At 38.1% G+C, this 27,810-nt stretch overlaps 1 protein-coding gene and 1 long non-coding RNA gene across 5 annotated transcripts in view; one reads left to right on the top strand and one right to left on the bottom strand.

Moving 5' to 3' along the window:
- LOC138738792 (uncharacterized) overlaps window positions 1-25,827 on the bottom strand; it is a 35,016-nt gene extending 9,189 nt beyond the window's left edge. The window contains exons 1-2 of the long non-coding RNA XR_011341737.1: window positions 25,445-25,827; window positions 20,347-20,600 (exon numbers count right to left, since the gene is read on the bottom strand). This is a non-coding gene — a long non-coding RNA (uncharacterized lncRNA). The remainder of the gene's footprint in view (window positions 1-20,346; window positions 20,601-25,444) is intronic.
- The window catches only part of LOC138738791 (SPRY domain-containing protein 7), a 43,499-nt gene extending 16,295 nt beyond the window's left edge, over window positions 1-27,204 (top strand). For 2 of the 4 annotated variants that reach the window (XM_069889720.1, XM_069889723.1), the window contains exons 3-5: window positions 11,469-11,635; window positions 16,165-16,267; window positions 20,375-27,204. In XM_069889720.1, the coding sequence (XP_069745821.1) occupies window positions 11,469-11,635; window positions 16,165-16,267; window positions 20,375-20,472 (368 nt within the window). In that variant the 3' untranslated portion in view covers window positions 20,473-27,204. The remainder of the gene's footprint in view (window positions 1-11,468; window positions 11,636-16,164; window positions 16,268-20,374) is intronic. The other 2 variants (XM_069889721.1, XM_069889722.1) reach the window with 2 other exon arrangements.
- Window positions 27,205-27,810: the final 606 nt, after the last annotated feature.

Genomic DNA, 27,810 nt, shown 5'->3' with positions numbered 1-27,810 from the left:
AGCAAGTCTAATCACCTGGCTGTACTTTTACTCCTGGCATACAAGCAGAAACTGAAGATCACAGCACCAGTAGTGAAGACAGCGAAGGTGTGGTCAAGGGAGGCAGAGGAGGTCTGCAGGACACTTTTGAATCAGTAGACTGGAATATATTCAAGAACATCCATAGACTTAGATGAATATGCAACAGGTATCATCAACTTCATCAAGACCTGTGTGAATGAGTGTGTGCCCATGCACAAATACCAGGTGTTCCCCAACCAGAAGCTCTGGATTAATCAGAGAATCTGCAACCCGCTGAGGGCGAGAACAAGGGTGTTTAAGGCCAGGAATCATGATCTTTACAAGAAATTCAGGTACAACCTGTGGAAGGCCATCTCTGAAGCAAAGTGGCAATTCCAGAGGAAACTAGAGACAGAAACAAATACATGACAGCGATGGCAGAGAGTGCAGACCATTACAGCCTACAAAGTGAAGATGAAGACCATTGATGGCTGCAATGCTTCACTACCAAATGATCTGAATACCACCTATGCCCACTTTGAGAAGAACAATCAAACAATGACTAGTAGAATCCCTGAAAAGGCTAAGAACCCTGTGATATCTGTCTCTGAGGGCAACGTAAGAAGATCATTCAAGAGGGTGAACCCTCGCAAAGTGTTAGGCCCTGACAACATACCAGGTAGGGTACTCAAAATTTACGCCAACCAACTAGCCAGAGTGTTCACAGGCATTTTCATCTTCTCATTATGGTAGTCATGGGTTTCTACCAACTCCAAAAGGGCAATGACTATCTCGATACCGGAGAAGAGTAGCATGAGCTGCCTCAATGACTACCATCCCGTAGTACCAACTTCTACTGTGCTGAAATGCTTCAAGAAGCTGGACTTGGCCGGAATTAACATGTACCTTAGCAAAAGTCTGGACCCACTGCAATTTGCCTGTGGTCACACTCACTCCACAGCAGATGCAATATTGCTGGCTTTCCACTCAACAATGGATCATCTCAAAAACAGCAATTCATACATGCAGCTGTTCGTCATAGACAACAGCTCGGCCTTCAATACTATTATTCCCTCAGTGCTGGTCAAGAAGCTACAAACTCTAGGCCTCTGTACACCATTTTGCAAATGGATCCTTGACTTTCTCATTGGAAGATCACAGTCACTAAGAATTGGAAATTACATCTCCTCACTGATCATCAACACAGGCACACCCCAAGGATGCGTGATTAACCCACTGCTCTACTCGTTATACACCCACAATTGTGTGGCCAGACACATTTCCAATTCCATCTACAAGTTTGCCATTGTCGCCAGAATCACAAACGGCAATGAGGAAGCATACAGGAGGGAGATAGATCAGCTCATTGAATAGTGAAACAACAACCTTGTACTCAATGTCAGCAAAACCAAAGAGATGATTGTGGACTTCAGGAGGAAGTCAGGGGAAAGCAACCCAGTCTTTATCGAAGGCTCATTAGTGGAGAGGGTCAAGAACTTCAAATTCCTGGGTATCAATATCTCTGAGAATCTGTCCTAGAGCCTTCACTTTGATGCAATCACAAAGAAGGCTCGCCAGTGGCTATACTTTGTGAGGTGTTTGAGGTTTATCACCGAAGACTCTCATGTACCGTGGAGAGCATTCTGGCTGGTTGCATCACTGCCTGGAATGGAGGCGCCAACTTTCAGGACATGAATAAACTCCAGAGGGCTGTTAACTCCACCTGCAACATCACAGGCACCAGACTTCACTCCATCAAGGACATTTACATGAGCCGGTGTCTTAAAAAAGCAGCCCCTATCCTCAAAGACCCTCACCACCCAGGCCATGCCCTCTTCATTCTGCTACCATCAGGGAAAAGGTATAGGAGTTTAAAGATGAGCACTCAATGGCAAAAGGACAGCTTCTTCCCAACTGCCTTACATTTCATGTATTATTATTATTATTATTATTATTTTATTTTTTATAGTTATGTCATAAGATGGCTATAATATGAATGTTTGCACCATGACGCTGCTGCAAAACACTGAATTTCATGACTTGTTCATGACAATAAATCCTGATTCTGATATTGATAAAACTATTATAGAAGGAGAAGTGAAGGAAAGAAAATTGTAAACATTTTTTTATAATTTTTTTTAAACTTTCTTGAAAATAATTTATAATTTCATCTTTTCTTTTTTTTCTCCTTTGGGTTTTTTTTTCAATGTTATGCTTTGATATACTATTACCAAACTGCTTTGGATTTTTGATTTGTGTTAATATTTGGAAAGGGGGATATCATGTGATGCCGTGAGGAATGACACGCAACCTTACAACTCCTATGGGATTAGTTTAAAAAGTACCTATTTAGAAAAGTTTTTAAGGTTAATATAAAACATCTAACTAAATAATGAGGATGTCTCCTGGAGAGGGTGGATTCCCAGTGGAACTTTACAAAGAACTTAAAGATTTAATAATTCCTTTATGCAGGTAATAGAACAAGCTTTTAGGTTGCATGTTTTTTCAGAAACTTTTTCCACGGCGATAATTATGGTTATTCCTGAAAAAGATAGAGATCGGGGAGGAGTCACGTGATGGAGTAGTGGCTGGTAGGGGAACTCCAGCCCTCTCCGGAAAAGTTTTAAAAAAACACAGAAAACACAAAGGCACAAACATAAAAATTAAAATAAAGTGAAAGAAAAGGTGGGAAGAAAATGGCACCGAAGAAAGAAAAGTCAAAAGCAACGGGAAGAAGAGAAGAAGAAAGGACGTCGGAAGAAGAAGGTGAAGGCCTTACCTGTCCGAGGAGGCCCGCCGCGGAGAGAGAAGCCCGCTCCCTAAGGTCAGATGAAGTCCCGAGCTCGGGACTACAAAAATGGCTCGCGGAGCCAAGTAAAAGTGCGCAACCGCGCATGCGCGACTCCTCGCGCATGCGCAATGCGCATGACAAAAAAAACACTGACGGGAGGGGGGACCAGCTGAAGAGTCGATCTCCACAGCTGAGAATGACAGCTACAACACAACAACAGGAAGAGAACATAGAAAACAACGAGAACAAGAAAGAGGAGAGTAAAAAGAAAACAAGGAAACAACAGATGACCAACCCAGAGGAAGAAGAAGAAGAAGAACATAGAGAAATGGAAGAAGAAGGGAAAGGCAAGACAATGGATATTTTTTTTTTAAAAGAATATATGGAATCAGTAAAAGAATGGCAATCACAGGAATTTAGTGAAATAAAAAGAAGAATTAAAAGTACAGAAGAAAAAATGAATATATTAGAGATGGTCATGTCAGATATAGGAAAAAGAGTGGACAAGGTGGAAGAACGAGAAACAGCCGTAGAAATGGAAGTAGAGGACTGAAAAAAGAAATTAGAAGAATCTAATAAAAAAGTTAAAGAGACACAAGAGCTGTTAGCTCAGAAGATAGATATAATGGAAAATTATAATAGAAGAAATAATATAAAGATAGTGGGCCTTAAGGAAGATGAAGAAGGCAAGAATATGAGAGAATTTATAAAAGATTGGATCCCCAGGGTCCTAGGAAGACCAGAATTACAGGAAGAAATTGAAATAGAAAGGGCACATAGAACATTAGGCCCGAAACCACAGCCACAACAAAAACCAAGATCCATTTTAGTAAAATTCCTAAGATATACAACAAGAGAAAATATATTGGAGAAAGCAATGAAGAAAATAAGAGAAGACAAAAAGCCACTGGAATACAAAGGTCAAAAAAAAATTTTCTATCCAGACATAAGTTTTGAACTCCTGAAGAAGAGAAAGGAGTTTAATACAGCAAAAGCGATCCTATGGAAAAAAGGATATAAATTTATGCTAAAATACCCAGCGGTACTTAAAATAGTTATTCCAGGGCAGCAAAACAGACTATTCTCGGATCCAGAGGAAGCATGAAAATTTGCAGAACAACTACAAAACAGACAGAGAGATGAAGACATGTAACGAGAGTAAAAATGACCACAAACTATATGTATGTGTGTATATGGGATATATATGTGTGTGTGTGTGTATGTATATATGTTTGTACATGAGTGTATCCGTATTTAAAGGAAAATATATAGAGTATAGATAAGAATTAATAAGGGAATGAAAGGGAAGAGAGGAAGTAAGGAGGGAATTAAGAGAGTGACCTTTGTTATATATGAAAATTGAAATCTTTTCTGGGGGGGCTGGGTGGGGAGGAGTTACGGTCACTGCGAAATCAGTTGACGCTTGCGAGTGAATTCGCAAATCCAAATGGAGAGGGGAGATGTGGTTGCCCAACAAGGGATAAAGGGCAACTCAGGAAGGGGAGGGGATAGTGAGGTTAAAGAAATTTTAGATAGGAGAATAAGGGAAATGTTTGATGTTTTAGAAATGTTGTCTTATAAAGTGTTCAAAACAAGAAAGCAGAAATGGATAAGAAGGAAAGGTGATGATGAGGAAACGGAAAGGAAAGATACACAAAATATGAAATGGCTACGTTGAACTATATGACTTTAAATATTAACGGAATACATAACCAAATCAAAAGGAAGAAACTGCTAAATTTACTGAAAAAAGAAAAAATTGATATAGCATTCGTGCAAGAAACACATTTAACTGAAATGGAGCATAAGAAATTAAAGAGAGATTGGGTAGGACATGTAACAGCAGCGTCATATAATTCAAAAGCAAGAGGAGTAGCTATATTAATCAGTAAAAATGTACCAATTAAAATAGAAGAGGAAATAATAGATCCAGCAGGGAGATATGTAAAGATAAAATGTCAGATATATTCGGAGTTTTGGAATTTACTCAATGTATATTCACCTAACGAAGAAGATCAAAAATTTATGCAAGATATTTTTTTGAAGATAGCAGACATGCAAGGGAACATACTAATAGAAGGGGATTTCAACCTTAATTTGGATTCAAACATGGATAAAACTGGGAAAAAAATTAACAGAAAGAACAAAGTAACCAAATTTATAATTAAATCGATGCAAGAAATGGAACTTTTGGATATATGGAGGAAACAACACCCAAATGAAAAGGAATATTCATATTATTCGGGTAGACATAAAACATACTCAAGAATAGACCTATTCCTGTTATCAGCTCGTATGCAAGACAGAGTAAGAAAAACAGAATATAAAGCTAGAATATTATCGGACCACTCACCCCTGATATTGATAATAGAGTTAGAGGACATCCCTCCAAGAATGCATAGATGGAGATTAAACTCCATGCAGGATTTTAGAGAATTCATTGAAAGACAAATTAAAATGTACTTTGAAATAAATGCGGAATCAGTGAAAGATAAGTTTATACTATGGGACGCAATGAAAGTGTTCATCAGAGAGCAAATAATAAGTTATGTAACCAAGATGAAGAAGGATTACAATCAGGAAACAGAGCAGTTGGAAAGGGAAATAGCAAATATAGAAAAAGAATTAGCAATGAAGGAAGACACAACTAAAAGAAGAGAATTGGCAGATAAAAAAATAAAATATGAAACACTACAAACATATAAGTTGGAGAAGAACATAATGAAGACAAAACAAATATTATGAACTAGGAGAAAAAACGCACAAAATTCTAGCATGGCAGCTTAAGACAGAACAAACTAAGAGAATGGTATTGGCATCAAGGAAAAAAGACAAACAAATCACACATAATCCAACAGAGATTAATGAAAACTTCAGAGAATTCTATGAACAATTATACCAAACTGAAAACGAAGGGAAAGAAGACAAAATAGATGAATTTTTAACTAAAATTGAACTACGAAAATTACAGATAGAGGAACAAAATAAATTAACAGAACCATTTGAAATAGTAGAAATACAAGAGATAATAAAAAACTACCAAATAATAAAACACCAGGAGAGGATGGATTCCCAATAGAATTCTATAAAACATTTAAAGAGTTATTAATTCCTCCCCTCTTGGAAGTAATCAACCAGATTGATAAAACACAAAGCTTACCAGATTCATGCAAAACAGCAATAATTACAGTAATACCAAAGACAGGGAAAGATCCACTCTCACCAGCATCATATAGACCAATATCTTTACTTAACACAGATTATAAGATAATAGCTAAAGTATTAGCAAACAGATTAGCCGACTATGTACCAAAAATAGTAAATCTAGACCAAACTGGATTTATTAAAAAAAGACGAACAACAGACAATATTTGTAAATTTATTAACTTAATTCATGCAGTAGAAGGAAATAAAGCTCCAATAGTAGCAGTTGCTTTAGACGCAGAGAAGGCCTTTGACAGAGTAGAATGGAATTATTTATTCAAAGTACTAAAAAAATTCAGTTTACCAGAGAAATATATTAATTGGATTAAAGCATTATATAAGGGGCCATTGGCGAAAGTGACAGTAAATGGATATATATCAAAGCAATTTAACTTAAACAGATCAACAAGGCAGGGATGCCCACTATCGCCCTTATTGTTCGCGTTAGCTATAGAACCACCAGCAGAATTGATAAGAACAGAAAATAAAATAAAAGGGATAAAAATAAAAGACAAGGAATATAAAATCAGTTTATTTGCAGATGACGTTATAGTATACTTAACAGAACTAGAAATATCAATAAAAGAATTACATAAGAAATTGAAGGAATATGGAGAAGTGTCGGGATACAAGATTAACGCAAATAAAAGTGAAGCAATGCCAATGAATAATGCGGATTTCTCAAAATTTAAGAAAGAATCACCATTCAGATGGCAAATGCAAGCAATACGATACCTAGGTATACAAATAAATAAAAACCTCGGCCATCTATATAAACTCAATTATTATCCACTAATGAAAAAATTACAGGACGACTTAGAGCATTGGAAAGACTTACCACTAACACTAATAGGAAGGATAAGCTGTATTAAAATGAACATTTTCCCAAGGATACAATACCTATTTCAGGCATTGCCAATACACTTGACGGAGAAATTCTTCAAAGAGTTAAAGAAAATAATAAGGACATTTTTAAGGAAAGGGGGGAAACCGAGGATAGCACTAGATAAATTAACAGAATGGTATAAACAAGGAGGCTTACAACTGCCAAACTTTAAAAATTATTAGAGCCGCACAATTAAGATACCTATCAGATTTTTATCAAACAAGGGAAAAGCCAGATTGGACTAGATTAGAACTAGATAAAATAGGGGAGAAGATACCTGAACATATATAAATGGGATGAAAAATTGGTGCAACGTAGGAATTCTCCAGTATTACATCATCTGCTCAATATTTGGAAGAAGATTCATGTAGAAAGGAATAAAACAAATTACCAATTACCAAAACTAATACTGATGCAAAATCAGCTAATCCCTTTTACAATAGATAACCTTTCCTTTAGAGAATGGGAGAAAAAAGGGATCAAAAGAATAGAAAATTGCTTTTCAGGAAATAAATTATTATCCTTTGAACAAATGAAGGATAAATATAATATAACTCACGATACAGTGTTGGCATACTACCAACTGAAATCCTACTTGAAGGACAAATTGGGAAGCAGTCTGAGGTTACCAGAGGGAAGTAATTTTGAATATGTGATTACAGACACAATGATAAGCAAAAAATGTATAACAAATATGTATATTAAACTGCAAGAAAAGGAGAATGAGGAAACAAATGGTAAAACTAAACAAAAATGGGAACAAGATTTAAACATGAAGATAAAGAAGGAAACATGGGAGAAGTTATGCTCTGGAACTATGAGAAATACAATAAACACGAGGTTACGTATGATACAATATAACTGGATACACAGGCTATACATTACACCTCAAAAGTTAAATAAATGGGACCCAACAGTATCTGACAGATGGTTTCGCTGTAAAAAGGAAATGGGAACAACAATTCATGCAATCTGGACATGTGAGAAAGTGAAAAAATTTTGGGAAGATCTAAACCAGATATTAAATAAAATCACAAAAAGCAATATACCAAAAAACCCAGAGATCTTCCTCCTAAGTAACATAAAAAACAAAGAATTTGGACTTGATTTGGATGGTGCACAAAAAAGATTTGTTAGGATAGTCCTAGCTGTAGAAAAAAAGTGTATTATGTCAGCCTGAAAATTAGAAGATAATTTGAGAATACAACAATGGTATATAGAAATGAATAAATGTATTCCATTAGAAAAAATAACGTATAATTTAAGAAATAATATTACAATATTTGAACAAATATGGGAGCCATACATGAAACACAATAGAGAAAACCTACCGGGGACATCTGCCACCTAAAATAACAGAAGGAGAAGGAAATGAAAAGAATTGACTCAGTGGAATTTCTTGTTTATTTTTATTGAGTGACAACATTGTTTGACGGGTTTAATGTATCTTAGATTCTGAACTTTAAATGAATGGGAGGGGAGGTAGGGAGGGTGGGATGTGAAGAGGGGGGGGAGAAAATGACACTATATATTTGAAAAGAAAAATGTATGTATCTTGATCAATGTGGTTTATAGTGTGAAAAATAAAAAAAATTTAAAAAAAGATAGAGATCATTAAAACCGGCTTCATATAGACCTATTTCGTTGTTAAATGTTGATTTATAAAATTGTGGCAAATAGAATAAATGATTGTCTTCCTGAATTAATAAATATAGACAAACTTCAGAAAATATTGTAAGGTTATTAAGTATAATTAATTTAGCACAAAAGAATAAGGATTAAAGTGTTGTGGTCGCATTGAATGCAGAAAAAAAGCTTTTGATAGACTAGATGGGACTTTTTATTTAAGATTCTAGGTAAGTTTGGTTTTGGACTTAGTTTTGTAAATTCGATTAGCGTTCTTTATAAAAATCCTAAAGTAATAACCAATTGGCAGATATATCACAATCATTTAATTTGACTAGATCAAGTAGGCAGGGATGTCCTTTATCTCCAGCTTTGTTTGCTTTGGCTATGGAACTTCTTGCACAAATTATTTGTATGGATCAGCAATTGCAAGGTTTTATGATAAATCACACCGAGCATAAGATTAATCTATTGGCAGATGATGTGTTGGTATATTTAACTCAACCACAATTATCATTACCTAGACTTTAAAAACAATTGACAGATTATGGAAGAATTTCAGGTTATAAAATAAATTGGGATGAAAGTGAGGTAATGGAATTAGTACAGGGTGATTATTCACAAAGTCAAAAAGATATTCAATTTAAAAGGACATAATGGGATTAAATGCTTAAGAATACGTACAGATGATAATTTGGGAAAAAAATGGATAAATTTACCTATAATTTTAATTGGAAAGGTTAATTATATTAAAATGAATATTTTCCCAAGAATTCAATACTTGTTTCAGACTTTACCAATCTCTGCACCTCAATTTTTTTCAGGATTTAAATAAACAAGTTAGGAAATTTCTCTGGAAAAGTAATTGGCAAGAATATTGTTAGAAAAATTAACATGGAAATATGAATTAGGTGGACTACAACTTTCTAATTTTAAGAATTATTATAAAGCAGCACAATTAAGGTTTCTTGTTTCCTTATCTGGGAAATATTAAACTCTCATGGGAGTAAAATGAGTTAAACAAGATTGGAGAATTTATTGAGGAATTTATAAATGGGACCAAGGTTACTCACAGAGATGCTTCATTATTGAAACATTTGATTAATGTTTGGAATAAGGTTAAGTTAGTAAATGATGGAAGTCTTTTGTAATCAAAAATGGCATCAATTTATCTTCATAATTTTTTAAAAATGTAATCCTTTTTAAAATATTTGGCACACTAAAGGAATTTCTAAAATAGGGGATTATTATGAAAATGATAGATTGATGTCATTTGATCAGTTAAAAATTAAGTATGATAATCTTTTCTGAACCTTCTGCTTAAGATAACAGCGAGAAGGAATTGTGACCGGGGCAATAGGGATCCTTTATGATGTTGGCTGTTTTCTTGAGGCAGCGCCTTACATTGATGTCTGTTGTGGACTTGCACTTTCTGCATTCCTGGGCACTTGAGTTTCCAAACCCGGGTGTGATGCAACAAGTTAGCAAACATTCCAGTTCACCCAGAATAGTTTATTAGGGTATTCAAAGATGAGCTGAATCTCCTCAGATTTCCTGAAAAGGCATTCTACTGCTTCACAGTTGACAATAGTATTAAATAAAATTACCACAATCGATCCATGAGATAATAAATGTGGTCACCCCAGAACTTGAATGCACTAACTCTCACCACTGCTGTGCTGACATTTCCACTTTGTCCACACATCTTATTGAGGTAAAAACAGCATAGTGATTTATGTGTTAGGGTATTATTTTTATTCCTTTCCCTTTCAATTTCAAAGTGTATATTTTTCTCTTAATGAGCAGTTCTTCAACTTCACTCTGCTACATATGCAGCAATCGAAAAGCTGAGCCAGAGCTTGTGATAATGCAAGATAAGTCACCAAGAGTACTGAAGTGTTCTACCTGTACATTTATTTGACAGGGCCTGGACTTTATTTTGTATTTCTCCCTAATCTGCCATAATGGGAGATTATTCCCATGCAGGGAATAGAGCGATATGTATCATATGCAAGTAGCAGTTTTAGTTTAATATGGACATCATGTTGAACACAAACTTTGTGGACTGAAAGGCCAGTGTTGTACCATTCTAAGACTGTGTATTCAGTGATACAGAAAGTTCCAAGAACCAAGGAGTGCCTTCCCACTTTGACAAGAAATTGGCACAGTAGTTTGTTGCCCATTTTGGTTTAAGCATTCCTGAAATATAGAAACATGAATAAGAGGAGAATATACGGTGCTCCATTATTGAAAAATTCCAAATCCTTGGTTTTGGCTCCTCCTTCATCTCTGATCCCCATGACTCTTGATTCCTAAATCTCTCTCCATCTTACTATCCAAATATCCATAACTTTCTATGATAGAAGCCTCCAAAGATGTAAAACTTCCTGAGAGAAGGAATTCCTCATTAAATATCAGTTTTAAAAATCAAATACCAGTAGCTTTTTTCACTACAGTGCAAGTTCTCCTAAATTAGACATTCCTATCTGGGGAACATCTCACTATTTATTCTGCCAAGTGCACCCTGAATATTGTGTTTCAATGAGATCATCCTTCATTCCACTAAACACAGAGGTTATAAGTCCATTGAGCTCACTTTCCCCAAAGTACATCTTGGAAATTAAGTAAGTCATTGATGAACAAATTAAATTGCACGGTGTTTTCCTTCTACATGCTAAGCAAAAAAATCTAGATTATCCAAAGTTCTATTAAGCCATTCACTCTGATTTTTGTAAGGTGAAAGGGAACTTAATTTTTTTTTAAAGGCAGCTGCTGGAAATCAGAAATAAAAACAATGCGTAATCACTCATACAAGGGTTTCGAACTGAAGCTTTATTTCTCTTTTCACAGATGCTGTTTGACTGCTGAGTGTTTCAGCATTTCCTGTTTTTATTTTTGCTTCTTGTTGAGATTTCAGGAAATTAGTGGATATTTTAAGTGATGTATTATTCTTTTTTCCAGGAGTTTGGGGAGTTGGAGTTGCAACCCAAAAAGCCAATCTTAACCAGATTCCTTTTGGTCGGGATGCACAGAGCTTGGTCCTTAGACATGATGGAGCTATTTATCATAATAATGAGGAGCGAAACAGACTACCAGCTAACAGTCTTCCTCAAGAAGGAGATGTTGTGGTATGTAAGGAATAAGAGCTGTAAATACTAGGACTGTTTACACACAGGTGTTTATTTTACTCATGCCCTCCCATATGCTTCTGAGACCTTGTCTACCTGCAACAGGGTTTGGAGGAATACACCAACACCATCAGCAAAACTCTCCAAATTCACTGAAAGGATATGACCTTCACCAGCACAACAAACTGAGGCTCCAGTAACAATCAGATGGCAGCAATCAGGCAGGCCTAGTCATTTTATGCCTATCAGTGGACTCATGAAATAGTCAGGAAACTGCAAATGCTGGAATGTGAAGCTAAATCTGTTGGAAGAACTCAACAAGAAAGTCTGCAGATGCTGGAATTGTGCAATACACAAAAGTGCTGAAGGAACTCAGCAGGTCAGGCAGCATCTACAGGAATAAAAGGTAAACCAGAAATGTTGGTTACCTTTTATTTTCTGTAGATGCAGCATGACCTGCTGAGTTTCTCCAGCACTTTTGTGTATGACTGAAGAAACTCAGCAGGTCAGGCAGCATCAGTTGAAGAAATAGAACAATTGTTGTTACAGGCTGAAATGTCAACCATTCTTTTTCTCCCACTGAGGCTGCTTGAACTGTTGAGTTCATCCAGTGGATTGTTTAGTTCCCAAAACACCAAAAAGACACAAAGTTAGGAGGAGTGGACCATCTCCCCTAAGCCGGCTCCACTATTCAACAAAATCATGGCTAATCTGGCTGTAGTCTCAGTTCCACCTATCTGCCTATTCCCCATAATACTTAATTCCTCTTCAAGGCAAAAATCTATCTAACTTTGTCTTAAATATATTAATTGAGGCAGGCTCCACTGCTTCTTTGGGCAGAGAATTCTATACATATAGTATTGTGAGCTCTCGGGGAGATAGATTTCCAGGTTGACAAGAAAAGATTAAAGGAGCATTTGCGACAATATTGAGAACCTTGAGACCATGTATCGGGAGTGTTCAGACGCCCTGCATTCGTGACACAAGAAGTGTCATCGCACAAACAATCCAACCATCTCTCCTGTGTGTTGCAGAGACCTCAATTCCCACATTGCCCTCATCAGTTACCTCAGGACCCAAAAACTAAATTAAAGCAAGTCATCCTCCATCATTAAAAAAAAAGAGAGTGCCTTAAAATAGTGACTTTTTGTGTGCAGCTCCAACAGGAATCATCAGATATTCCCGTTCAGAACTTTTACAACTCCAACCCAAAGCCACCATTGTTGGGAACGGCAAACTCTTAACGAACCACGGGCGATTCAAACAGCCAGCGCACAGGACATTTAAAGAAGACCTGACCAAGTGGACAAGGAGGAGGGCAACAGGTCAAACTAAGACATCAGGCTCTCTAGCCACTGCTCTCTGCCATCCTCCTGGCCAATTTTTAGAAAATAAAGTGATGAATTCAGAGCCAGGTTACAGCAGCAGAGGGACATCAGGGATTGCTGTGTGATGTGCTTCACTGAGACATGCTGAATGAGGGCATTCCAAACATAGCATTACAGCCCAAGTGTTTCATCCCCCACCTTGGGGACCAGACACCAGCATCAAGGAGGTGGCCAATTCATCATGATGTACAGACATGACTGTTATGTCCCAGACCTGTTTCCCCTGACTTGGAACATCCAGTGATCAAGGTAGTTTGTTCTACCAACAGAGGGAGTTCACCGCCATCATCCTGGTTGCAGTGTACATTCCACCCCAGGTTAACATCACGCTAGCACTGGAGGGGCTGAGCATGGTGATCACCAGCAATGAGACAGTACACTCTGATGCCTTCCCGATCATTGTAGGAGACTTCAACCAAGCCAACCTGAAGAAGTTTCCAACACATTACCTGCCAAACCAGAGGAGCCAACGCACTCGACCACTGACTCGTACACCACCATGAAGAATGCCTACCAAGCCATCCCACGACTGCACTTTGGCAAGTCTGATCATCTGGCTGTATTTCTACTCCTGATGTTAAAGCAGAAACTGAGAACTTCAGCAGCAGTAGTGAATTCAGTGGAAGTATGGTTGAGGGAGGTCGAGGAGCACCTGCAGGACTGCTATAAATCGAGTGGATGGATCATATACAAGGACTCGTCTTCAAACTTGAATGAATATGCCACGGCTGTCACCAACTTCATCAAGACCAGCTTGGATGAATGTGTGCCCACACATACATAACCAGAAGCCATGGATGAATCATAAGATTCGCAATCAGCTAAAGGTGTGGTCAATGCCATTTAAAACTAGTGATCTAGATCTTGACAGGAAGTCCAGGTAAGACCTACAGAAGGCATTCTCAGCTGCAAAGAGACAATTCCCTGGGAAGTTAGAGACAGTGTTATATACTCGCCAGCTATGGTGAGGCCTGCAGGCCATGTAAAGGTTAAAACCTCGTGCTTTGATTCAAAGAAAAACTTCATTGTGAACTTTGGAATAAAGGATTCCTACAAGGAGAAACTGAACATCATAAATGGTTGTGATTGCTGATGAGCTGAACACCTTTTATATGCTTTCTTTGAAATGGAGAACTCAGATGTACCAATGAGAATCCCTTGTAATATCTGTCTCTGAGTCAGAACATCCTTCAAGAGGGTGAACCCTTGCAAGGTGTCAGGCTCTGATGGCGTACCTGTTAGGGTACTGAAAATCTGTGCCAACCAACTGGCTGGAGTGTTCGTGGATATTTTCAATACATCTTTGCTGCAGTCGTAGGTTCCCACCTGCTCTGAAAGGCCAATCAATGACTATCGCCCAGTAACACTCACATCTACTGTAATGAAATGCTTTAAGAGGTTTGTTTTGACTAGAGTCAACTCATACCCAAGTAAAGATCTGGAGCCAATGCAATTCACCTACCACTATATTCACTCCACAGCAGATGCAGCCACTCAGCTCTGGATCACCTAGACAACAGCAACACATACATTAGACTACTTTTCTTTGACTGCAGCTCAGCTTTCCTCAATACTGAATCAACAAGCTTCAAGAGGGCCTCTGCGTCCCCCTCAGTAACTGGACCTCTTCATCAGAAGACCGCAGTCATGCAAATCAGAAATAAAGACTCCTCCTCACTGACAATCAACACAGGAGCACCTCAAGGATGGGTGTTTAGCTCATTGTTATACTCATTCTACACCCATGACTGTGTAGCTGGGCACAATTAAATGCCATCTACAAATCTGCTAATGACACCATGGTCAAATTCAGAGAGAGCAATGAGGATGCGTATAGGAGTGAGAGAGATCAGCTGGTTGAGTGGTGTCACAACTACAACCTTGCACTCAACATTATTGAAAACACGGAACTGATTGTGGACTTCAGGAGAGAGAAATAGGGAAAACACAAACCAGTCCTTATTGAGGAGTTAGCAATGAAAAGGGTTAAGAACTTCAAATTCCTGTGTGTCAACATCTCTGAAGATGTATCCTGGGGCCTCCATGTCAATGCAATCACAAAGGCGGCTTGCCAGTGGCCATACTTAGTGAAGAGTTTTAGGAGACTTGGTATATCGCCAAAGACTCTTGCAAATTTCTGCAGGTGTACTGTGGAGAGCATTCTGACTAGTTGCATCACTGTCTGGAAGTGCCATTACACAGGACAAAAAAAAGACTACAGGGAGTAATGAACTTGGCCAGTGCCATCATGGGCATCAGTCTTTCCTCCCTCCATCGAGAACATCTACAAGAGAGAACCTCTATTCTCAAGGACCCTCACCACTCAAGCCATGCTCTCTTCAGCAGGAAGGTAGTATGAGAGCCTGAAAATGAACATCCGACAATACAAAGACACCTTCTTTATCCTTTACCATCAGATTTCTGAGTGTACAATGAACCCACCGACACTACCTCACTTTCTTTTGCACTAATTTATTTTTAATGTAATTTGTAGTGATATTTGCTGCTGCAAAACAACAAATTTTGTGACGTTTATGACAATAAACTCTGATTTGATAAGGGACTACCCAAGAAAAAAAGTCTTCATTTTAATCAAGATATATTTGTTTTGAACTTCATTCTTATGGCCTGCAGACCCAGCTGTTTCAGCCCGTTTGATAATGCTTCGTGTAATTGCCCTGTTGCTTTAAGGAAGGTCCAGATAAATGCTAAAGGACCTATGTTCATATCAATACAGGAAAGACAGTATTTGTTGCCTCTGTCATTGTATTGCACTCCTTGTAATTAGCACTAAGCTTCAGTATTATTTCCTGAGGCTTCCCCACCTTTATTTTTCTCGTACTTTATATTATGCACTCCATAAAAACTACTTCATGACTAAGTTTTTTTGTCAACTGTTCCACTGCATATGTACTTGTAAAGGAAGGTATCAGTATAGTTTTCCTTTGGCTGAACCTGGGCCGACATCTTTGATTCTTAAGTGGTTACCTAGTTACCAATTTCCAATAAATCAAAACCAGCACAATGATCACATGTACATTATCAAATTAAAGACAATTTAGTCTGCTAATTCCAAACAGTTATCTGAAAAGTGTTTAGAACAGGTTGCTAGCAATAATCTGACAATTTTTTTTTAAAAAGGGGCTGACCTACGATCATGTGGAACTCAACGTATATTTGAACGGGAAAAATATGCATTGTCCAGCATCTGGAATTAGGGGCACAGTATATCCTGTTGTATATGGTAAGTAGATTTAGATGCTGTTGTATAGGAATCATTAAACCTTTTTACTTTTGCTTTCCTGGGCCACATTATATCTGCTATTTTGAGGTTCCAGGCTAAAGTTGTTTCTCTGATGTCCGAATTGGTGTACCAGTGCATTCCCACAATGAAGCAACCCTGCGGGTGAAAGGCAAAATAAAAAAATACAACCACCAGATACTATAAATCTGAGATAAACAGAATGTGAAATATTCACATGGCCAGACAGCATCTTTGGAGAGAGAAACAGGGTTATCATTGATTTTCAGTTACCTTTCACCAAAATCTAACAAGAGAATCCTCAAGTATGTACTACTGAATTGTTTCAACTTTGAAGGTTGTATTTCCTCGGTTTGTATGTCAAATGGGGCTGAGTCTAGAATACTTGTATATTTAATCCAGTATTGCAGATGCCTCTCTCCTGGGCTGGTCATAGTCAAAAAAGCATGCGTTGATGGGGTTTTTTTTGTTTAATGTGCACAGAATGTATATCTCTTTTCTGTCTCCTGCTGAAATAATTGTAAACTGTTAATAATTCCTCCCAGTTTTAAAAATATGCAAAAGGACAGTGGTGATACTGTGATTAAATTACTTTTCTAGTAATCCAGATCTCTGGATTAACAATTTGCACAAGTTCAAAACCTGCCTTTGCGGGTGACATGATGATGGCATGAAAAATTCTTGACAATCATGAAAGTCTGTTTAATTCATTAAATTTTTTTTTTTACATCAGGAACTGCCCTTCTGTTTCCAGTGTGTGAGTCCAGACCCAGAGCAATGCCCTCTTAAACGTTTCTGGAATCACTCAGTTGTTACATAACTGAATGCAGAAAAAATATAAAAACTAGAAACTTAAGGCACAGAATTCAGGCACAGCAAAGTTGTCTCAATCCAATTAATTTTACAAATTCTTCAACTATGAGCAACAGGATAGATATCAGTGAGATTAGTCAAACAACAAAATGTCTTTGCAGAAACATACCTAAATAAATACATGCCAGAAAATCCATCACAATGACTGAATATTATTCTGTCCAACCACAGAACAGAACCACCATTGGAGACATTGAAATAGAAGAAATGTTGCTTCCCTTGCAAGAATTGTATGGGTTTTCTGGTTTTTGTAAGAGGAGAAATTAAAGGCCAGGTGTTATATCTCTTGAGGTTGGATGAGGAAGTGTTATGAGAATGGAAGTATTTGATGGAGATGGAAAAGCATATCTGGGATTCCTTTTAGATGGAAAGATGCATCGGTTGATGCAGTCTCATTAAAGAGGGTGGAAAATGTGGAGTCTGATGGAATGGAAAGGCAGGACCAGGATACTTCTATCCTTTCTGTGTTCAGGAAAACTCTCAAAGGCACCCATATGAAAAATCTCATAATTGGAACAGATATGACAAAGACAGGAGCAAGGAGAATGGAATTGAGTTATTAAGGAGGTAGGGAGGAAGATAATATAGTTGAGCTAGTTATGAGCTTGTAAGGAGGTAACAACATTACATTAGGGTACCAACTGGATAGGAAGAGCATGATAGAACAGGTGATCTAATATAGTACATAGACAAAAAGATAGCACAACACAATGCTGCTGGATCCCCTCAGCACATGATCTCCGTATTTGTATAGGTAACAGTAAGCATCTAAGAATTTACAAAATTCATACTTGCACAATTACTCTAAAATCAAGTTTATAATAATCTATGACCAAGCCAAAAATTATAGGTATGACTTAACTGCTTGTGCCAGTACCCATTTTGTTCATCTTCACTGCTGGCACCCAATGATTAGAGGTACCAAGCTAACATAAAGGATGTTTTGCATCACTTTATTTCAATGGCATTGCTTTTGGCAACAATCAGGATTAGCAATGGCTACCCCTTTCAGTAAATAAGGCATGTAATTTATCCCTGTATTCTCATCACTCTCCTGCTCTGATTCTATTCACTTTACCCACATTTCACCAATAGAATTCCCCCTCCCCTCTTTTAGTTCTATCGGTCCTTCAACTCTCCTCTACTCGCTTCCATTATATGACCATTGCTATCTTCTCTACTCATCAGATTCCATCATTTTTCTCTGCCTACCTTGATTCATCTTCCTTTACCTTACCTCATTTTTTCTCTCATCTCACTCTCAATTTGTCTTGTCATCTGCCAAGCAATTACCTCCATTTCCCCATCTCCAGGCTGTCCTTCAGCCCTTTCTGGTTTACCAATCCTCATCTGGCGCTTGTCCAGGCCTTCCCACATGTCGTCATTATACTGACTTAACTCCCCTCTGTAACCTGTCTTCATTAACGGTTCCACCCAAAATGTCAACCATTCTTTCTCTTTCATGGCTTTGCTCAGCCTGCTGCATTCCTCCAGCAGATGGCTCTTTGCTCCATATTCTGACATTTGCAGTTTCTACTGTGTCCTCTGTATTCATAAATTATGATAATGGTCAGAGCAGAAAAATCTATTTTACTAGTTCTAAACTAGCTGTCAGTTTCGACCAAAAACTGGCAGACATATTGTAATAATTGCTAGATCAGGAGCTAAAAGAGATTTACAGAATATTCCTCATATTTTGATCTCCAAAAGGCTGGGACTTTTTTTCCATTCAGCATATCTGCAGGATTTCCCTGATAAAAAATGTTATAAAAGGATTATAAATGCTCTAAACCTAGGGTGGCGCTGATAGGTAGTGGTTAGCACAACAATGTTGCAGCACCAGTGACCAGGATTTAATCTGGTGCTGTCTGTAAGGACTGTGTCTGCGTGGGTTTCCTCCCACCATTTAAAAATGTACCGGGGGTGGAGGTCAGTTGGTGTAATTGGGTGGCACAGGCTCGTGGCCGAAAGTGCCTGTTACTATCCTGCATGTCTAAATTTAAAAAATTTAAATTATTGGTAGTTTACTGTAAAAATACAAAAATACTGGAGTAATTCAGCAGATCTCTCAGCATTCACAGGAGGTAAAGATATATGACTGACAATTCGGGTCAGAGCCCTTCTTCAAGATATGGGCAAAAAGCACCTCTTGTGTCTAAATAAAAAGATTGGGGGAGGAGCACAAGCCAACAGACAAAAGGTGATTATTGGACATGGATGAGGAAAGGTGAGAATTGAGAGGGGAAGGGGTGGCTCTGTCAATGCAGAGCTGGAGGAAAGGGGGCAGAGGGAAAGAGAGAGAGAGCTAGAGGAAAAGAGAAATAAGGATAGGCATCAGGAGGGCTAAAAAAACCCCAGAGAAGTCGATGTTAGTCCCATCTGGTTCGAGGGTGGCCAGGCGAAACATGACGTGTTGTTCCTTCAATTTGCAGGTGTTCTGAGACTGGCAGTGCACAAGATCATGGATCATGGGAAGTGGAATGGGTTGCCACTGGCACATCCCACTTTTGCAGTCATGTTTGCTGATTGCATAGAGATTTAAAACACCAGAACCCTGCGCATTGTTTCTCCAGTTCCTTCTACTTTTAGACAATCCAGTTTGTTAATCCATTGGAGATACCTCATCTGTCTTAAAATATTGCTGATCAATGTGGTTCAACAAAAATGGACCAGTTTTCACCAATAGTTGGTGCATCTGAATAGTCCATACTTTCATACCTCTGCACTGTAGTTAGAATGTGTAGGACCCAAGCTTACACTCTGCTTCTTCCTTAATATCAATTGTAAATAATTGAAGGCAAAAAAAGTCCCTGGGGCTCTCCACTAGTTACATTCATCCATCCATTTATTCTCCATCATTATTGCAATAACCAATCCTCAATCCATGCTAACAAACTTTCTCAAATACTTTGACTTCTTATTTTGTACACCAGCCTTTCTTGTAGAAGATTGTGAATTCTTTCCAAATATACTGTCTACATGTTACCCTCTATTGACCTCCCAATGTACAAGATGCATTTGGTGTAAAGTTCCTTTGTATTATGGCAAACTGCAATGAACTACTAGTATTGATGTGTTCTGCTTCATCTAGACAACTTGAGTTGAGTGGCAAAAGTCTAATCAAACTTATTTACATTTAAACATGGTCTTAAATTCTAGTTAACACTGCTAAATATTTACAGAATTACCTGATTTTTTTTTCTTTTTACTTTCCAGTTGACGACAGTGCAATTTTGGATTGCCAGTTCAATGAATTTTACAGTCCTCCACCGCCAGGATTTGAAAAGATTTTGTTTGAACAGCAGATCTTCTGATACGGCTTATGTAAATCCACACACGCCTGTTCCTACTTAGATACTTGTTTCTTTTGGTTGGAAATGACTTCTGCGCAGTTTGCTTGAAGTGTCAGTAACTTGGTTGACAAAGTTCATCATGCTTTCATCTGTGTAATAATGGGGAAAAAGTGTTTTAAAGTACCTATAGTGTATAAATGTGAGGTGTAATAAATAAGACCATAGGAATCTTATGAGTAAGACAAAACTAACTCCAACTGTTTGTCTAGGAAACATACATCAAGAATATTGTATTTTCTGAATTAAATACAAATACTAGATATGAAATCACAGCAAAATGGTTCAAAATACTTTAATTAAGGAAACATTCATATTTTTTTTAATATAAATCACTTGACCCCATCCAGCATTTATTTGTGTAACTTATTGCTGTGTAATATTTCAGGTTATTTTCTTTCTATGAGACCTCAAGAATTAGGAGCAGATGTAGGCAGTTCGGACCATTGAGTCCACTCCATTGTTCCATCAAGAGCTGATCCATTCTCCCACGCCCCCACCCTCCCCATAATCTTTGACACTTTGACTCTATTCAGATACTTAGCAATTTCTGACTTAAATACATCCAACGACCTGGCCTCCACAGCTGTCCACGGCAGCAAATTCCAGAGGTTCATCACTCTTTGACTAAAGAAATTCCTCTACATCTCTGTTTTAAGTGGGTGCCCTTCAGTCCTATAGTTGTGCCCTTTCTCCTTAATTTCCCCCACCATGGGAAACAATTTTGCCAAATCTACTCTTTCCAGATGTTTCAACATTTGCAATGCTCCTGAGAATCCCCCCTTTCTTCTGAACTCCAAGAGCCATCAAAATGGATCCAGGAATCACTCTTGTAAATCTTCTCTGAACCTTCTCCAAAGCCAACACATCCTTTCTTAAATAAGCAGCCTAAAACTGTATCCAGTACTCCATGCCTTTTAAGCCTCAACATCACATATCTCTTCATATCCTATTCCTCTTGATATGAATGCCAACATTGCATTTGCCAGCTTCACCACTGACTCAACCTGGAGGTTTGTTAACCTGTAGGGTATCTTGCACGAAGACTTCCAAGCCCCTCTGCACCTCTGAATTTTGAATTTTCTCCCCATCCAAATAATAGCCTACCATTTTATTCCTTCTACCAAAGCACATGACCAATCACTTTTCAACACTGTATTTCGTTTTTCAATTCTTTGCCCATTCTCCTAATCCAAGTTTCTCTGCAGCCTTTCAGTTTCCTCCTCACTACCTGGCCGTCCACCTATTTTTGTAACATCTGTATGTTACATTTGTAAACGTGGCCACAAAACCATTTTTTCTGCAATCCAAATCATTAACATACAATGTAAAAAGAAACCCCCAACATCAACCCTGGTGGGACACCACTGGTAACTGGTAGACAATCAGAATTAAAACTCTGTATCCTGCCAATCAGAAAATGCTCTACCTATGCTAGTATATTTCCTGTAATTCCATGGGCTCTCGTTTTGTGGTGCAGCCTCATGTGCAGCACCTTGTCAGAGGCCTTTTGAAGGTCTAAATATACAACATCCACTGCATCTCCTTTGTCTCGCCTGCTTGTGGTTTCCTCACAAAAATTGCAGTAGGTTTGTCAGCCAAGATTCTCCCTCTGCTGACTTTGGCCTATTTTGTCATGCATCTCGAGGTACTCCATAACCTCATCCTGACATTAACTCCAACAACTTCCCAACCATTAATGTTAGGATAACAGGTCTATAACTTCCTTTCTGTGGCCTCCTCCCTTTTTAAATAGCAGGGTGACCTTTGCATGCCAGAATCTATTGATTCTTGGAAGATTATTACTAATGCCTCCATAGTCTCTATAACTACTTTCAGAACCTGAGGGTGCATTCCATCTGATTTGGTAGAATTATCTACCCTTAGACCATTCAGCTTTGCAAGCACCTTCTCTCTGGTGATCGTGACTGCACTCACTACTCTTCCAACACCCTTGAAAGTCAGTTAGACTGCTAACGTCTCAATTCCTCTGCCATCTCTTTGTCTCCCATTATAATTTCTCCAGTGTCATTTTCTATCAGATCTATATATACTCTTGGCACTTTTTAACTCTTAAAAAGCTTTTAGTATATTTTTGTTGTTGTTTGCTAGCCTCCTTTCACAAGTTCATATTTTCCTTATTAATTACCTTCTTAGTTGTCTTCTGTATGCTTTTAAAAACCTTCCCAGTCCTCTATCTTCCCACTAAGTTTTGTCCTTGTATGCCCTTTCTTTTACTTCTCGTCATCAACAATTGTGTTATTTTTCCAATCAAGTATTTTATTTTGGAATATACCTTTCTGCATGTTCCTCATTTCTTCCAGAAACTCCTGCAATTGCTGCTCAGCCATCCTCCCTGCTAGAGTGCCTTTCCAATTAACTTTGGCCAGTTTCTCTTATCCCTCTGTACTTCACTTTATTCCATGGTATACTGACACCTCCCTCTCAAGCTGCAGATAAGGGAACCCTTATCAACTCTGGTTCATTATGCAATACCTAATCCAGAATTGCCATTTCCCTGGTCAACTCAGCCACAAACACACCTCATAGGCACTCTATAAATGTTCTCTTGAGATCCAGTCCTAAACTGGTTTTCCCCGTCTACTTGCATATTAAAATATCCCATGATTACCATCACATTCCCCTTCTGATACGCCTTTGCTATTTGCTGTGATAGTTTGTTCTCCACATCACAGATACTATTTGGAGATCTGCCAACGATATCTTTTTACCCTTGTCATTTTCTTAACTCAACTCACAATGATTCTCTACCTTCTGATGATGCTGACTTGCTCCAGCATTTTGATATTTTTACTCCAATCACAGCATCTGCAGACTTCCCTGTTTCACTCCATTCATTTACTCTTCAAGGGATGCCTGATTCCTCACAACAATTTGTAAATTTTGCCACTATGCTTATTGACTTATTTGTCTTTGCCCTTTCTCTCTGTACTGTTCCAGCAATTCTTTTTTCCTTCCTATTGTTTGTTAGGGCTGAGATGAATCCAATGTATTGGATATAAAACATCAATAATTCTGAACAATCTGTCATTCAGAACTGTAGTCTACAATGCCCCAACTCAAAAAAGCATCTAGCTGTTTCTTCCTTGGAATTTAATTTTTTTTGTTTTCTCCTGAAGCAAAATGCCATCAATATGAAATTAAAACAGAACTCTGGAAACAGCAGGTCAGATCTGTTGGAAGAGAAAGAGGGTTGACATTTCAGGTCGATGACCACAAGACCTGGAACGGTGATAGATTTGACTGTGTTTAAGAAAGGTCATAGCTGTGGAAGTGTTTGGAAAAGTAAACAAATGATTGAATTGAGGAGTAAGATGTGTGTGTTTAATTTATTTAATTCATTGGATCATTTCTCTTGACACAGAACAAAATATTTGTTATGATGAAGGGCCTCCAACCTCGCTGGGGACGTAAGAGGCCTGTGTGCCGTGTCTGGGCGGCGGTGGGGGTGTGAAGGAGTCCAACTGGGCCCGGAGGTGGGGAAGTAGACCGTGTGGTGACTGCTGGGGGTTGTGAGGTGCATTGACAAACTCACTGGGTAGGGCTAGCGGTGCACCATAGACCAGCTCGGCTGAAGACTCCTGTAGGTCTTCTTTGGGTGTCGAGCGGATGCCCAGGAGCACCCAAGGCAGCTCGTCTATCCAGTCGGGGCTGGTGAGGTGGGCTATCTGCTGACTTAAGGTGGCGGTGCAATCGCTCGAATCAGCCTGTAGGTGATAGGCCGTGGTGTGATGTAGCTCGATCCCCAGCCTGTTGGTGAGCTGTGCCCAGAGTGCAGAGGTGAACGTGGCACCCCGATCACTGGTGAGGTGGTTCGGGACAAGTTCCTGAATCTGGTGGTATGAGTCTTGTGGCACCTATACCTCTTTCCTGATAGCAGCAGCGAAAACAGAGTGTGTCCTGCATCCTCAATGATTGCTGCTGCTCTCTGACAGCATTGTTCTGTATAGATTTTCTTGATGGTGGAAAGTTTTGCCTCTGATGTACTCGACTGTGTCCATTATATTTTGCAGAGCTTTCTGCTCAGAGGAATTGGTACCCCCACACCATGTTGTGATGCAGCCAGTCAGCACAATTTCCACTACACATCTGAAGCTGTTTGCCAAGACTTTCAATGCCATGCCAAACCTTGGCAAACTCTTGAGAAAGAGGCGCTGACATGTTTTCTTCATGACATTCGTGTGTTGGGTCCAGGAAAGTTCCTCTGAAATAGTGACTCCCAGGAATTTAAATTTGCTCACCCTCTCCACATCTGATCCCCCAATGATCAATGGATACGCCTCTGGTTTTCCCCTCCTGAAGTCCACAATCAACTCCTTGGTTAGATAGTGTATAGAGGGCAGTAACATTTATTGATTAAACAATAATCCCAAAGTCAACTATTGTGCCTCTTGTTCAGTCAAACTGAATAATTTTGTTCTGATGGAATAAATGCAACATTTTAAATACTGTTGTTAATTGACATATTTTTTGTATTTGAATTATGTTTCGTAATATGATATTGTGAAGGTGGATCATAATGTTTCTGTTTGCCTGTGTAATTAAAATTCTGGATGTTTCAATGTTATTTTAATACCCCTTAAAATGGTAATGGATCTGGACAAAGATAATCTAACGTCAGGACTCTTATGGTTCTAATGTGTATTTAAAGAAAAACTAAAATGCCATGTATATCATGGGTAGAGATCTAAGATATAGCTACAAATATTCATACTCACTCACTCCTAAAGTCTTCATTCTATCTGTGATTTGCCCAAAATGTATTTTTCTCATTATTATAACTAATTATCTTGCCTCATCTCAAGATGCTATCAATTTCCCATATCCTTTTGAACTGACATACATTGAACACAATCCTTTCTTAACTTCTATACACAGAATTATTTGATTTATTCTTTTCAATTCTTCAACATACCTTTTACATCATCATCAGTTTTCTTCATAGCACTCCAGGTGAACTTCTGCAACTGCATTCTCTAGTCTCCGGAACAAATGCTTGATTTTGGACCTGTTGTTCACTTTTTAAATTCCATTATCAAGCTTCACAGATGGATTTAAGACTGCTGCTATTCAATATGTACACTGCTGACCTGATTTCCTCTCCATCTAAATTGGACAAAAATGATTAATAATATCCCAGAGATGAATCGACATAAATTGATGCCAGGCTAAAGGTGGAAATAATTAGGACAAATGGCAAAATAGTTGACTAGAGTTTTAATTGTACCTAATTGACTTGTTATGTGCAGATTCATAACTCCAAAGGAAAATAGTTCAGTAATAATTGGGTCTAGAGCAGTGATTCTCAGATTCACCTTCCCACTCACAGACCACCTTAAGCAATCCCTTACTAATCACAGAGCACCGATGGCATAGGGATTCTTAAAGTGGTCTGTGAGTGGAAAGAAAAAGGTTGAGAACCACTGATATAAATCATTTGGAAATAAAGTTACCAGGATCAGTACGTACTCTAAAAGTACATTAATTTTTACCTTTTCAAACACTAGAAACATCTATCTTAAGAATATATTAGGAATAGAAACAAGTTATTAGAGGCTGCTCTAGCCTGTACCACTATTCAGTAAGATCATGGCTGATCTTTAACGTCAGTACTATACACCTGAATTAACCTTTTCCCCCAAAATATTTAAAATTCCATTAATCTCTTTCCTGAATATATTGTCATTCAGCTTTTAAAGCTGATAGAGAATTCCAAAGATTTGCTGTTCTTTGAGTGAAGTAATTTCTTCTCATTTCAGTCCTTTACAGCCAACACCTTATTCTGATTCTGTCATTCTTGGTTTTAAATGCCCCACTGGAAAAAGCATTATTCCTGCATTTACCCTCTCAAGTCTTATAAGAATGAGATCACATCTGATTCGTATAAATGTGAGAATATAGACCCAGTCTGCTTATTCTCTTCCTTAAAAACACAACTGCCATGCAAGAGATCAGTCTGATACTCTCACATAAGTGTATGCCTTTAAATAGTGAAACCAGACCTATGTACAGTAATTATAAAAGCAGCCTCAGAGTCTTGTATAATTGAAGACAGACCTCCCTACTTATGTTCTCAAAATCTTTTGCAATAATGACCATCACACTGTTTGCTTGCTAAATCATAATTTTAATTTGTGAACAAGGACATCTAGGCTCCTCTGAAAACCAACACCATTTAGTGTTCCATTGTTTAAAAAAAAAGCATTTCTATTCTTACTATTAAAAAGAATGACAATTCTTTCCACATAGTTCATTTATTCTATCCCCATTCATTCACTTAGCCTGCCTCCTCACAACTTGCTGCAATACAGCTGTGTGTTATTGTGGCTGGCTGAATTTGTCTTTTTTCTCCTGCCTTGTGGTAAATTTACCTTTTATTAAAATCAAGGAGAATAAAGGAAGGGTAAAGCAGCAACTGTATGTGTATATTTTTGTTTGATAGTGGCAAGAACAATTTGTGCCAAAGAGACAGAATGTTTAACATTAAGAGAATAATTCTATGTTCAATTTAGAAAAATGTACATTGTTAAAATAGCTGCTTAAGATATATTGTCAAACCATGACTTCAAATTTATATTGCTTGTTTTGTGAATAAATAATTACAATTGTGACCTGAGAATTGGATGAATGCAAGTTGAGTGTCATTTTGTAAAAATAAATATTTCTTCTCCCTTCCCCAGAGTCTTTTGAGCAGGTTTTTTAAATATTCTGGTTTGTCTTCTCTTTGGTTATACTGTATAACTATTGTCATTCCCTTTTCAATCTACATCAGCATCAACAAGCTAGTTGTCACCAGCACTGGTGTTGAAAAACAAATCCAAGTTATTTACTTTATGGATGCAGATTGCTTTCTCATCTGAGGAGTGGAACTTAAAAAATGGAAACTACAATCAATTGAACTACTGGAAAACATTGGGATCAATAAGCCCGAGGCTGAACAGGATATATGCCAGGTTACTATGGGAAGCAAGGGAAGTTTGTTGGGGCACTTATAATTCTCCCAAAAGTGGTAGCGGAGAATTGGAGGGTAGCAAAAGTTCCTTTGTTCAAGAAAATAAGGATAATTCTTAGAATCAAACCAGCGACTCACATCAGGGATGGGAAAACTGTTGGAGAGGATTCTTACTAGCATTTGGAGAAGCATAATCTTATTAGGGATAGTGTGGCTTTGTGAGGAGAAGGTCATACCTCTCGAGCCTAATTGAGGTTTTTGAGGAGGTGACAAAACAAGAATGGTAGTATGGTGTATATGGACACAAAGCAAAAAAAAAATCTAAGCAT

The sequence above is a fragment of the Narcine bancroftii genome, chromosome 7, assembly GCF_036971445.1.
Source record: "Narcine bancroftii isolate sNarBan1 chromosome 7, sNarBan1.hap1, whole genome shotgun sequence".
Lineage (NCBI taxonomy): Eukaryota > Metazoa > Chordata > Chondrichthyes > Torpediniformes > Narcinidae > Narcine > Narcine bancroftii.
Note: the sequence above shows the minus strand (reverse complement) of the source record. Positions and strands in the feature narration are given on the sequence as shown.